The 14027-nt window shown below is 49.3% G+C and overlaps 1 protein-coding gene across 3 annotated transcripts in view; it reads left to right on the top strand.

Annotated features, from left to right (window-relative positions):
* Positions 1–12175, top strand: part of LOC138764486 (otoancorin-like) — a 72968-nt gene extending 60793 nt beyond the window's left edge. For 2 of the 3 annotated variants that reach the window (XM_069940473.1, XM_069940471.1), the window contains exons 24-30: positions 1140–1327; positions 4730–4885; positions 5482–5624; positions 8586–8722; positions 8880–8977; positions 9978–10119; positions 11837–12175. In XM_069940473.1, coding sequence (XP_069796574.1) covers positions 1140–1327; positions 4730–4885; positions 5482–5624; positions 8586–8722; positions 8880–8977; positions 9978–10119; positions 11837–11931 — 959 coding nt within the window. In that variant the 3' untranslated portion in view covers positions 11932–12175. The remainder of the gene's footprint in view (positions 1–1139; positions 1328–4729; positions 4886–5481; positions 5625–8585; positions 8723–8879; positions 8978–9977; positions 10120–11836) is intronic. The other variant, XR_011358170.1, reaches the window with a different exon arrangement.
* The last annotated feature ends 1852 nt before the right edge of the window (positions 12176–14027 follow it).

Below are 14027 nucleotides of genomic sequence, written 5' to 3'. Positions count from 1 at the left end.
ATGTGAGCTACTTTATCTTTAGACAAATCAACTCTATGAACTATTTTAAACTGTATGAGAGAATGATGTGCACAGAGTGAAGGAGTATGAACTAGTCTGGTAATTCTTCCCCATGTTTCAGGAGATGAAGTTAGTTGAAGTTCCGATTCCCATGTTTGTCGAATCCTATCCATGGGGACTGATCTCAGATTTAATAAAAGAGTAGAAATAGACCAACTGAACCCTTCTGAAAGGGGTTTAACCAGAACAAAGTGCCAAGTAAATAAGGATGTTGTAAAGTTAGATAATTAGACATCAGGAAATTTCTAATCTGTAGATATCTAAAAAAAATGTGTATGGTAAATTATATTTGGTGGACAGTTGCTCCAAAGACAACAGTTCACCATCAGCGAATAAATCGACAAAAGAGATAATTAATTCCTTAAATTGTCCAAATAAGGAAGGTTCGGTCAAGGTGTAAAAAAAAAATCAAGATATATATTAGTCAAAGCAAAATATTTAGTCCAGAAACTTTGAAATTGAAACCAGATATGTAATAAATACAGGGAAACCCCGATATAATGTGACGAGTCATTGGACTCAGGTGTGGGGGCTCCCGGAAGGAGCAGGGGCCTTGGGGCACAGGCAGCAACTGGGACGTGGGGCTCCTGGATTGATTTAAAATTTAGAATAACTGAGATGTTCCAAGCAAAGGAGAAATAGAAATGATGTAGGTAGGCAAATGAGACTGGGAAATACAGTGAAACCCCGATTTAGCGCCACCTTGCTTTATTCACGAGGAGTTTTTATGAACCCCAACGATGGCTTTTAACGGGGTTTCACTGTATTTAATAATTGGATTGGAAATAAACTTACAGATCTTAGATAGTCCAGAAAAAAGAAGCAAAGAAATAATCCCGGCCACGGAGGACCTTACTCAAATGCTACATCTACCACCCAACCTTTATCAACCTTGTGTTGGACCTTCTCCTCACAAAGCCACGCACCCCTCCCTCACCTCTTATCGTAGAGCACTGCAGCACAGAAAACAAGCTATTCGGCCCTTCTAGTCCATGCCACCGTATCATTCACCGCAGTCCCATCTAGGCAGAGCTGTGCCCGAAATGACTGGAACCTGACTTTGGTTTTCTCTGTCCAAGCGAGATCCTGCAGCAGTGCACTGAGCAGCGAACAGATCTTGGAACTGGGGCAGGCGAACACGGAGTGGAGCCCGGAGCAGCTGGACTGCATGTCCGTGCAGACCTTTAATGAAACAGTCTATGTGCTGGCGGCGGTAGATGGCTTCTCCAAGGAGCAGACCCTCACTCTGAAGGGCAAGGCCATTGAGGTAGCGGGGGGGGATCCACAGTGCTCCCTCACCACTCCCCCACCCCAGCAACCTCCTCCCTCTCCCACGGCACTTACTCACCCCCTCCCCTTAACCTGGCGCTCCCTCACCCCCTCACTGGGTGCACCCTCACCCCTCTCCCCCTCACCCGGCACTCCCTCACCCCCCTTCCCTCCCCCTCCTGTGACAGTCCCTCCCCTCACCCCCTCCCACTGTGCTACCTCACTCTCTCCCCCTCCCATGGCGCTCTTTCACCCACTCCCCCTCACCCGGCGCTCCGTCACCCCCCTCTCCCTCACCCGGTGATCCCTTAACCCCTCCCATGATGCTCCCTCACCTCCTCCACCTCCCACGGCACCCCCTCAACCCCTCACCCTCACCCACTCCCCCACCCATGGTGCTCCCTCATCCCCTCCTGCAGTGCCCCCTCACTCTTTCCCCCTTCTGCGGTGCTCCCTAACACCCTCCCCCTCGCACTGCACTCCCTCATCCCCCCTCCCCTCCCGTGGTGCTCCCTCACCCCCTCCCCCTCGCACTGCGCTCCCTCGCACCCCCCTCCCCTCTCACAGTGCTCCTTTCTTTTTCAATCTTTTTATTAAACATTGTAAGCAATACATGAGGAGAATAGAATAGAATCCAGAATCAAACAGTAAAACCAGAAACATTGATATATTGCAACATAGAATACAACGTATAACATTTTAAACAATATTGTGCCTTTCTCCTCAATTTGGAGCATTCAAAAAAAAGAGAAAAATGTTATTGTTAAAACCTCATCTAGCCTCCCAAAATAAACCAAGCGGCTGGGCAGCCTTAACTGAGAGTTCTCTGGAACAGATCAGTACAAACTATCTATTTGCCAAGAAAAAAAAAACAGCAGAAATCCAGAACAGTCTGGAAGGCAAATTCAAAATACAAATGAACTCATATGAAAATAGTTTATAACAGGATGCCAATTTTGAGTCTCTTCAAACTTAACAGAGGGATTAAAAGTGCAACTTCTAATTTTTTCTAAACTTTAACTTGAGAGAACCATTGCATCAAAGAAGGTGATCTAGGATCTTTCCATTGAAATCAGTGGTTCTTAACCTTTTTCTTTCCATTCACATCCCACTTTAAGTATTCCCTTGGCCATCAGTGCTCTGTGATTAGTAAGGAACTGCTTAAGGTGGGATGTGGGTGGAAAGAAAAAGTTTGAAAACCACTGTTTGAATCGTCCCTAACTGACTTGTTATGTGCATGGTTTCAGAGCTCCAAAGAAAATGGACCAATGACAATTTTTCTCCAGCAAAATATTTCAGTAACAATCTGGTCTAGAGCAGTGGTTCTCAACTTTCCCTTCCCACTCGCATCCCACTTTAAGCAATCCCTTACCAATCACAGAGCCGCAATGGCCTAGGGATTACTTAAAGTGGCCTGTGAGTGGAAAGATAAAGGTTGAGGACCGCTGATTTTAATAAAATGGCTCTTCTGGACAACAGTGTAGAAAAGGCCACAACCTGATGTGCAGGGGTGGGAACTCGACCCACCTCTGGAACTAGAATTCCAAAACTAGCAGCCAATGGATCAGGTCGCAATCTAATATCGAAAAATAATTGACAAAGTCTTGAAAATATCTGTCCAATACAGAGAAAGACTAAAAGATCTTGCGTTAGTGTGCCCACTTGTGATTTTCATCTGTCCCACATAGGACTAACATTAGAAAAGATACGGGCTAATTTACCTTTTGACATATGTGCCATTTTAAACTGAATCAATGCATGTCGGGCACATAATGAAGAGGTAGCAACCATTCCAAAAAAGGCTTCTCAGTAGACCTGTGGGTTCTGCTGAATCGCTATGCCTCGTGGATGTAGTGGCTAATTGCCAGTGGATAGGAGGCTGATGTGTCTAGCTGTCACAAGACGGGAGCTGTTAGCGCTGGTTCTGCCCACTACCTCCAAGCGTACCGCCACACCAGAAAATAATATATCAAGTATTAACGGCCCAATAATGAAATCTAAGAATAGGTATGCCCACACCAACATCTTTCTTTAATTTCTGCAAATGAAATTTCTTCAACCTCGTATTCTTATTGTTCCATATATAAGAAGAAATTTTAGAGTTAATATTGTCAAAAAATGATTTAGGAGTAAGAACTGGATCGGCTTGAAATATAGACAAAAATTTGGATAAAATTATCATCTTGATAGCATTTATACGACTTATTAAAGTTATGGCCAATGGAGGCCATTTAGAAAGTGTTTGTCTAACATATATAGTTTTTAGACTGCAGGCATGTAATGGCGCAATCAAGGAATTTTGCTGCTACACGGGGCAGTCTGAAAAGGAATGTGGAGTCAATCCCTGCCCTGCGATTTATCCTGCAGGACTCCCCCCCCACCGGACTGTTGCAGTCTAAAAAGGATCCCAGTGTGGCCGACCACACGGGCAGTAGTTTTGTTAATTTTTTTCTGCTATTTTCCCAACATTGCAGTCTAAAAAACATAATTAGTAATTCAAAGGGAGAAAATTACATATGTATAAATGATCTTAACCCCAAATTCTTTAACCTCTCTTAAAGGAGTATGCTTATAGATAGGCATTGGAAATAGTTCACTCTTGTGGAGATTTAATTTATATCCTTAAAAAAAAATGGAAGGAATAGATTTCTCAGGATCTGAAACATGTACTAAAAGATCATCTGCGTATAAAGATACCTTATGAATTACATCTCTTCTGTTAATACCCTGAATATCGCTGGAGTCACAAAGTGCTATTGCTAAAGGTTCTGGCTTAAAGGACTTAATGCACAACCCCATCTGGTTCCTCGAAACTAATTAAAAAAAAGATGATTTTTGATTATTCATAATTAGTCCAGCAGGAGCCCTGGTAGATCAAATTAATCCATGAAATAAAACCTGGACCAAAATTAAATCTTTCCAAAATTACTAACAGATATTTCCATTCCACTCTATCGAAAGCCTTTTCAACATCTAACAATACTATACATTCCGGAATTTTAGCCTCTGGAGAGTAAATAATATCCATTAACCTACGGATTATTAAAATGTGAATAACAACCTCAGCGCACACTCACCCCTCACCTCCTCTCCCCTCCCGCGGTGCTTCCTCACCCCTCCCCCTCTTCCCCTCACACAGTGTTCCCTCACCCTCCCCACAGTGCTCCCTCGCCCCTTGCCCTCCACCTCCCATGGCACTACCTCACACCCTCACCTCCCCCTCCTGCAGGGCTCTGTCACCCTCATCGCCATCCCTGCCTGCTCCCGCACTGTTCCCCTGCCTCCTCCTGTGCTGCTCCCACATCCCCCCTCCCCTCCCGCATTTATTCCTCATCCCATCCCCACCCCTCACCTGCCCCCTCCTGAGGCACTCACTCCCACACCTGTCTGTGCATTGCAGTTGTGGGGGCCGATGTCCAGCATAAGCCCCGAGAACATTGAAAATATGCAGTGTATCATGGTCAGCGCATCTCCAAGTGAGCTCCGGGCGATGAATATCAGCTCAATCGACACCCTGGACAGGATGTCGGCCTGTTCTACCTGGAGCCAGGAACAGGTAGAGCCTAGGACTGCCACTGGCATGGAGGGTTCTCAGGCTGGAGAGGCCATCTGGAGGTTACAGGGGGTGAGGGTCCAGCCATAAAGCCTGGGAATGGTTCAAATACTGAAGCAGAAATGTTCTGGGTCTTGGATACTCCTGGGTTCCAGCATCGTTCAGAGAGAGGTCATAACTGGGATCCTTCGGATCCCCATCACTGCCCAGTGACCCTGGGGTTAGAGAGAGGGAAAATCAACCAGAGTGCCTGCTCCCCATCACTGCCCAGTGACCCTGGGGTTAGAGAGAGGGAAATCAACCAGGGTCCCTGCTCCCCATCACTGCCCAGTGACCCTGGGGTTAGAGAGAGGGAAATCAACCAGGGTCCCTGCTCCCCATCACTGCCCAGTGACCCTGGGGTTAGAGAGAGGGAGGAATCAGCCAGGGTCCCTGCTTTCTGCCACTGCCCAGTGACCCTGGGGTTGGTGGGGGGGAGGAGTCCGTGCTATTATAGGCGCAGATGGTTATGGCGATGAGCACAGGCGTGATGGTTGGGTGCTTTGATTATCATGTGACAGGACTGATTCTGGATTTCATGGTCCCCACCCCCCACCTAGCGGACTGCTTTGTTGGATCGATACCTGGAGATGAACAAAATGGATGTCGAGTCACTGGGATCTATACAGCTCATCGGACTGGGGGGTTTCATCTGCGCCATGAATGGTTCCTGCATTTCTCAGCTGCAGAAGAATGCAGTTAGGTGAGCTTAACCCTTCGCATGCACCACCAGCTGGAAGCTCGTTCCACACGCCCTCTGTGTGAAGATGTTCCCCCTCATGTTTCCTTTATCCTTCCATCCTTCATCCATGTCCTCTGGTTTTTAATTACCTCCCCTCAGAGGAAAATGCCCGCTTGCATTTACTGTCTATTCCCATCATAATTTTACATACCTCCGTCAAATACCCCCTCATTCTTCTATGCTCCAGGGAATAAAGTCCTAACCTGTTTAACCTTTCCCTGTAACCTACTTCAAAACATGGCAACATCCCCTCTCTCCATTCTTTCAATCTTATTGATATTCTAGGTGACCAAAACTGCACACAATACTCCACATTTGGCCTCACCAATGTTTTGTACAGTTTTACCATAACAACCCAACACCAATATCCAGTGCTTTGATTGATGAAGGCCAAGAGGCCAAAAGCTCTCTTTACGACCCTATCTACCTGTGATTCCATTTTCAGGGAATTATGTGCCGTATATACATGTGTAATAGTCGATACCATGTAAAAGTCGACTCCACACCCCCCACCCATTATTTTTAGCACTGGCCTCCCACCCATCTGAGCGCCCAGCGCCCCAACCGTGGGCTCTCGCCCAAGCCCCACCCACCAATCCACCGGAGTCCCCAACACCTCTAACATCCAGTCCCAGCCCATCTAGCTCCCGACGCCCCGAACAATGCAGGCACTTACCGCGGTCAAAAGCAAAATTTGTGTAAGGGTCGACCCTAAAAATTGGTCCACAAAATTCTACTATTACACGTGCATATACAGTGTCTGTATTCCCAAATCCCTCCACTCTACCACTCTCCTCAGTGGTACCATTAACTGAGTATGTCCTACCTTGGTTTGTCCTTCCAAACTGCAGCACCTCACACTTTCTGCATTAAATTCCCTCGGCCATTTTTCCAGCGTGCCAGATCCCTCTGCAAACTTTGGAAAAACTTGGTGATCCAATGTACCACAATTTATCTTTGGGGAAACGATACTAGCCGCCCACCCCATTAATGATTGCTGATTGTATAACCTTCCATCTGGCTCTGGTCTTCCAGGTTTGCCCAACCTTGCCCCCGTAACTTTTCCTCTCCAAACCAGGCCTTTCCGAAGGTGCTCCCTCCTATTCTCCCCAGTCTGAATCCATGTCTGCAGCCCTCTGTCCATCTGCCAGGACTCAGGCGTTGTTCCCTATGCCCTTCTCCAACCTCCAAGCTCCACTCAATCCCTGGGTCCTGAATGCATGGAGGCCCTGACTTGGAAGGATTCAGATGGGCAGGATGGATGGGAACTGTGGGGCCAGGCACAATTCCAGTGCTATTTGCAAATCTCCCAATGACACCACAGTTGTCAGCAGAAGCATAAACGGCCACAAGGAAACGAACAGGAGGGAGGTCGATCAGCTCATTGAATGGGGTAACGACAACAACCTTGCACTCAATGTCAGCAAAACCAAGGAGATCATTGTGGACCCAGTCGAGGAAAGGGTCAAGAACTTTAAATTCCTGGGTGTCAACATCTCCGAAGATCTGTCCTGGAGTCTCCATGTTAATGCAGTCACAAAGAAGGTTCGCCAGCGGGTATACTTTGTGAGGTGACTGAGGAGATTCAGTATGTCACCGAAGACTCGCGTAAACTTCTACAGGCGGTCCGTGGAGAGCATTCTGGCCGGTTACATCACTGCCCGGTATGAAGGCGCCAACTCTCAGGACAAGAACAAACTCCAGAGGGTCGTTAACTTGGCCTCTGACATCACAGGCACCAGACTCCACTCCATCGAGGACATCTACTTGAGCCGGTGTCTTCCAAAAGCAGCCTCTATCCTCAAAGACCCCACCCCCCACCCAGGCCAGGCCTTCTTCACTCTGCTACGGTTGGGGAAAAGGTCCAGGAGCTTGAAGACGAGCACGAGGATGGCTTCTTCGCCTCTGCCTTACATTTCGTGCACAATTATTTTTATAGTCATGTTGTGGGATGGTGATAATTTGAATGTTTGCCCTGTGACACTACCGCAAAACACCAAATTTCATGATTTGTTCACGACAATAAATCCTGATCCTGAACTGTGACTGTGGGGGAAGTGGGGGGAGAGAGCTCCAAGGAGGTAAACCTGCAGGTTGAGTTGGTGCTGAAGAAAGCAAATACAGTGATGTTGGGGCTTTATAAAGCACTGGTGAGATATCTCGGAGTATTGTGAGCAGTTTTGGGCTCCTCATTTAAGGAAGGATACGCTGACATTGGAGAGGGTTCAGAGAAGGTTCACAAGGATGATTCCGGGTTATCATACAAGGAGCATCCAACGGCTCTTGGCCTGCGGTTGTTGGAATTTAGGGCAATGAGGGAGGATCTTGGTTAGCGTAAAGGTTACAGCGTCACCGATTGAGCCTGGGGTTGGAATCTGGCGGTCTGCAAGGAATTTCTACGTTCTTCCGGTGTCTGCATGCGTGGGTTTCCTCCGGGGGCTCTGGTTTCCTCCCACCCTTCAGAACATACCTGGGGTTGTTGGTCATTCAGGAATAAATTGGGCGGCACGGGCTTGTGGGCTGAAAGGGCTTGTTACTGTGCTGTTTGTGTAAGTTTATAAACATAAACATTTCAAATGTTGAAAGGTAGAGTAGACATAGAAAGATTGTTCCCCATGGTGAGAGAATTTAGGACAAGAGGACACAACTTCAGGATTGAAGGGCGTCCACTTCATCCAGCGGGTGGTGTATCTGTGGACTTTGTTGCCATGGGCAGTGGTGGAGGGCAGGCCAGTGGGTGTATTTAATATGGAGATTGACAAGTTCTCATTTAGCCAGGGCATCAAAGGGTATGGGCAGGGCAGTGGGTCTGAGTGGGAGAATGGATCAACTCATGATTAAATGGTGGGGCAGACCCAATGGGCTGAATGGCCTATTTCTGTTTCTATGTCTTGTGGTTACTACCGTCTTCCCTGCCGGCAGGTTGGCAACTGTGAGCTTGGGGAAGCTGAGATGCGGTACTGACACCATGGACGCCCTGAAGGACAAGGTAGTGGAGGAATTCGGGGCCCCTAAAATGTGGACGAGAGCAGAGGTGACAGATCTTGGCAACATTGTAGGTGAGAGCAGCAGGGGAGCTTGCCATCCATCTGCGTGCCACTTCCCGGCGAGGGTGGTCCGCCCTTACCCCCCCACCCCTCCACACGCCCGGGCAGGCCAGTGGGAGGGCACCCTGGAGACCTGTCTCACCCTGTTAACCTTTTCCCGGCCTTGCAGCTGGCATCAGTGCCCAGGAACTGAAGACACTGAATCCCGAGGTGATGGGGTATATTAACAGCGAAGCAGTCATTCTGATCCCTCCCAACAGGTTCCAGGTGAGTGTCCTAGAGAGTGGTGGTGTGATAGGTCTCTGGGGCGCCCATCTCTGAACGTCCCATTCCCGTCTCGCTGGCTGGTGCAGAGTTCCGCGGGCCAACATGCCCCTCAACGATGAACCCGTGTTTCCCGCCCCATCAGTCTGCAGCTTCATCCCTCCATCCCAGCATCTTCTCCTGCACATCTCCCCACTCCAATTTACACCCACCTGTCAGTAACCCTCTGGTGGGTGGGCGGGCTCGCGGCTGGGACAGCGATCCACGGTCGGGGCGTCAGGAGCTTGGGTGACCGAGACTGGGTGATGGGTCCTCGTTCAGGGCGGCAGGAGCTCGAGCGGCCAGGGCCCCAGAGTCTGTGGCTGGTGCTTTGGGGGGGGGGGACTGGTGGGCGGGTGGCTGGAGTGAGGGTCCACTGTCAGGGGCTCAGTGTGCGGGCAGTCGGGGTGTGGGGAACCCCATTGAGCGGGCAGCCAAGGAAAGGGTTCGCGGTCAGATGTCGGGCGGACGGGGACTAAAGTAACAGTGAGGGGGGTGGAGGGTGGGTCGAATTTTACAGGGTCATATGAGTGTATATGGTAGATTGTTAAAGATTCTTTTATTGTTGGTGTTATAGTATGGGATCCTATCGCCACTGTATATATTTGCATATAGTGATAGTGATTGGCTGAGAGCTGTAGCCACACCTACTGGCCAGGTCATAAAGGGCTGCACCTAACCAGATCCAGGTCAGTCTGGACTGGTCGACCTTGATGGCAATGGAGGGGAAACAGCGGAGGGGAGGGGGAGGTAGGAGACAAGGGTGGAGGGGCAAGGGGGGGAGAGGTGAGGGGGAAGGTGGAGGGGGAGCAGGGGACACCTCCAGCAGCCATTAGCTGTGCTCTGGGCCAGGGAAGGGATCCATCTGGAGGCAGCGATGGGTACTGTGTGGTTCTTGGGCAAGGGGGTGGGGATGTGATGGGGGCTAGAGTACAGCAATGATGGGTGCCCTGTCCCACCCCAGGAACTGTCCGTCTCTCAGCTGGAGAACCTGTCGCCGGAGGGTGCGGCGGCCGTCACGGATTCCCAGAAGGCGCTGGCGAATGAGGAGCAGAAGGAGGCTGTGAAGAGGGCTCTGGGACCATCCAATTTCATCAACCCTGTCGGTGAGTGATGGGTCGGAGGCAGCAGCTGGCCACGTGGCCCCTTCTGTTGAGATTGTGGCCACGTCCCTGGTCCCATCCCAACAATCCATCCTTTCACACCACCACCCCTCCCCCCCCCACAACTTACCCCTGCCCTGAAAACATTCCAAGTCAGAGTTCCCGCGTCTGTGGAGAGTCTAAGGAACCTCGCACTTCGGAGGGTTGAACCTCAGCCTGAGGCACAGATCATAGGAAGAGGTCCCGGCTCCAGGTGCTCTCCTCAAGACTGTGACACCTGCCCATGTCTGCCCAGACACTTCAAGTGGCATTGGGTTGAGCAGACATGTTTAAACACACCACTATGTCTGCGTGTCATGGTGTGCGATGTGTGCGGGTGTCTGTCATGTATATGTGTCTGGGTGTACGCGTCTGTGGGGGGGGGGGGGTGGGCGTGGGTATATGCCTGCAAGGGTGGAGGATGTGGATCTAAGTGTGTGCGTGTATGTGCATTTGCACGTGTGCTTGTGTATGTGTGTTGTTATGAGTCCAGAGGACCCCAAAACCCAGCAGCAATAGATATTCACCAAGACAAATGGTTACTTAAACAAAAGTTGCTTTTAATTATCTTTAAACATGAAAACAGGATCATACTTTAACTTATCTCTATTGACTTAACTAACCTAACTTAACCCCCTTCTAATTCTAAGCGCACGTGTGTGTAATTTGTGCGTAAATTCAGAAAAGTTATTTGGTTCTCAGTCCAATCTCACTTCTCACTCCTCCAAGTTCACTGGTTGCAGGCTATTCTTATACTAAGCACAGAATTTAACATTGATAAAGTTCACCAGGCTTTGGTGCTCGAAAGGTAAATGGTTACCACTCAGGAAGGTTCTTGTCGGTTTTCAGAGAGAGATTTGTTGTTCCAGGACATTCACAACTGATGTACTTCCATCAGCCACTCCAGAGTCTTGCTAACAAAACTTGCCCCCTTCAGGGTTCTCCAGATGATAACCTCTTTCATCAGGTCACCACAGGGTTCCTTTTTGTTTCACTTATTCCAAGTGAAACATTAGACAGCCGGTCCTCTCCTCTTGCATGAACCACAAGGGCTTTTGGACTGTCTTCCAAAATGGGGCATTCTACAAGCTTGACAGCTTGTCCTGTTCCAGTCCCATCTGCTGTCTGTAACACTGCAGAACCAATCTCTGTGTGTGTCTCTCTGAGAAAAAGCCTGTTTGCCTCTCTCTGCTTGCAAAACCACATGACCCTCTTACAACAGCAAGCTCTCTTCCAGACAGCAGTGGCTCCGACGTGCTCTTTCATCTGTTGCCTTTTGTAAATAATGATCCATCAATGAAGTCCCTTGAGCACTCTTCAAAGCTCTTGCAAAAGCAGTGTAGCCGATATGTTTCCCATGGGGCGGAGCTCCAGTATTTCAAATAATATCCGTTTTAAAGTGACCTTTCCAAATTTATCTCCCAAAAACATATCTTTACACTCTGTCACAGTGTGCAAGTGCACGCTCCTGTTTGTGCTCATTTGCATGTGTATGCACACAGGTTTGAGCATATGCATGTATGTGTCTGTGCATGAATGCATATGTGTTTGCATGTGCATGCATGGGTGTGTGATGCTCCCTAATTGGGCTTCCAGGAAGCAGGAATCAGACAGGGCGGAATTCTGAGCTGGAGGGTTCTATCAGATAACCTCTCTCTCTCTCTCTTTCTCTCCAATCCAGCTCCATCGCACTCTCCAAGACTGGGCTCCTTCGGGCCGTCCGCGCTAACTCGGGCCCTGCTGACCCTCATCCTGCTGTTGGCAGCATTTCCCTGAAGGCGGGTTATGGCTCTCCCAAGCCCTCAGAGTGAGTCGCAGCCCCCGTCGTCACCCTGTCTCCAGGGCCGTGTGAAGATTTTTTTTAACCAAAATCATTTCTCAAACTGCTGATTAACTTACCCTAGTGGTTTAAAAGAGTGAATCTCAAAAGGAGTCAATGTAGAAATCCATCCTTGCTCCTGTAAAGCTTGGTGAAGAATAATCACGGCATCTAGCCACAAATTAAACAATCTCTATTTCATTGGAGTCAGAATTATTTCACCCCCACCCCATTTGCTTCTGTACCCTTCCTCTCTTATCCACCTATGACCTCCAGCCTATGGGACCGGGCTCCTCCCCCACCCCCACCATTTTGTTCAGACATCTGTTGACATTTTTCATACCTCGATGAAGGACTCAGGCCTGAAGCATTGGTTCTCTACCTTTGTCTTTGCTCTATAAAGGACACGGTTTGACCTGCTGAGTTTCTCCAGTGTCATGTTTTTACTCCAACCCCGGTATCTGCACTTTCCTATTTTACATTTGAAACCTTTCGTCCGCCATGCAACTTCCCCACCCAGGACTCCATTCAAAGTTTGTGGGCCCTCTTCCCTGTGAAGCAGTCAATGTTCTACATAAAACAACATTTAAAAAATTTTTTTACAAGTGAGGTGAAGTGAAAACAAGGGTTTTATTTGATGTTGCCACCCACCTCCCCCACCCGGCCCCACATTGAGAAAGGTTGCTTCATAAAAGGTTAACGTAGCGGTTCATGCCATGCTACAACAGCGCCGGCGACTGGTTCGTGGATGGTGCTGTCTGTAAGGAGATTGTATATTCTCCCCGTGTCTGTTTGGGTTTCCTCTGGAGACTCCGGTTTCCCCCCACCATTCGAAAACCTACCAGGGGTTGTAGGTCAATTGGGTGTAACAGGCTGGTGGGCCAGAAGGGCCTGTTACTGTGCTGCGGGTCTAAATTTTTTTTAAAATGTAAAACCGACCCCTTCACATCAATGTAAACCTTCACTACCTTACACTCAACAAAGAGACCCTTCCCCACTTTACTACGAAGTGTGAACCTTCCCTCCCTTACACCCATCAGCGTGACCCTTCCCCACCTTACACCCATCAGCGTGACCCTTCCCTCTTTTACACCCATCAGTGTGACCCTTCCCCCCTTACACCCATCAGCATGACCCTTCCCCCTTACACCCATCAGTTACCCTTCCCTCCCTTCGACCCATCACCGTGACCCTTCCCCACCTTACATCCATCAGTGTGACACCTCCCTTACACCCATCAGCGTGACCCTTCCCTCCCTTACACCCATCAGCGTGACCCTTCCCTCCCTTATGCCCATCAGCATGACCCTTCCCAATCTTACACCCATCAATGTGACCTTTCCCCACCTTACATCCATCAGCGTGACCCTTACCTCCCTTACACCCATCAGCGTGACCCTTCCCCACCCTACACCCATTAGTGTGATCCTTCTGTACCCTACAACCATCACCGTGACCCTTCCCTCCCTTACACCCATCAGTGACCCTTCCCTCCCTTACACCCATCAGCATGACCCTTCCCTCCCTTACACCCATCACCGTGACCCTTCCCTCCCTTACACCCATCACCGTGACCCTTCCCTCCCTTATACCCATCGGCAGGACCTTTCCCTCCCTTACATCCATCAGCGTGACCCTTCCCCACCTTACATCCATCAGTGTGACCCCTCTCTTACACCCATCAGTGTGACCCTTCCCTCCCTTACACCCATCAGCGTGACCCTTCCCTCCCTTATGCCCATCAGCGTGACCCTTCCCTCCCTTATGCCCAACAGCATGACCCTTCCCCACCTAACACCCATCAATGTGACCTTTCCCCACCTTACCCATCAGCGTGACGCTTCCCTCCCTTACACCCATCAGCGTGACCCTTCCCCACCCTACACCCATTAGTGTGATCCTTCTGTACCCTACAACCATCACCGTGACCCTTCCCTCCCTTACACACATCAGTGACCCTTCCCTCCCTTACACCCATCAGCATGACCCTTCCCTCCCTTACATCCATCAGCATGACCCTTCCCTCCCTTACACCCATCAGCGTGACCCTTCC

Source organism: Narcine bancroftii, chromosome 5 (assembly GCF_036971445.1).
Source record: "Narcine bancroftii isolate sNarBan1 chromosome 5, sNarBan1.hap1, whole genome shotgun sequence".
Lineage (NCBI taxonomy): Eukaryota > Metazoa > Chordata > Chondrichthyes > Torpediniformes > Narcinidae > Narcine > Narcine bancroftii.
This window is presented reverse-complemented; position numbering and strand designations above follow the sequence as displayed.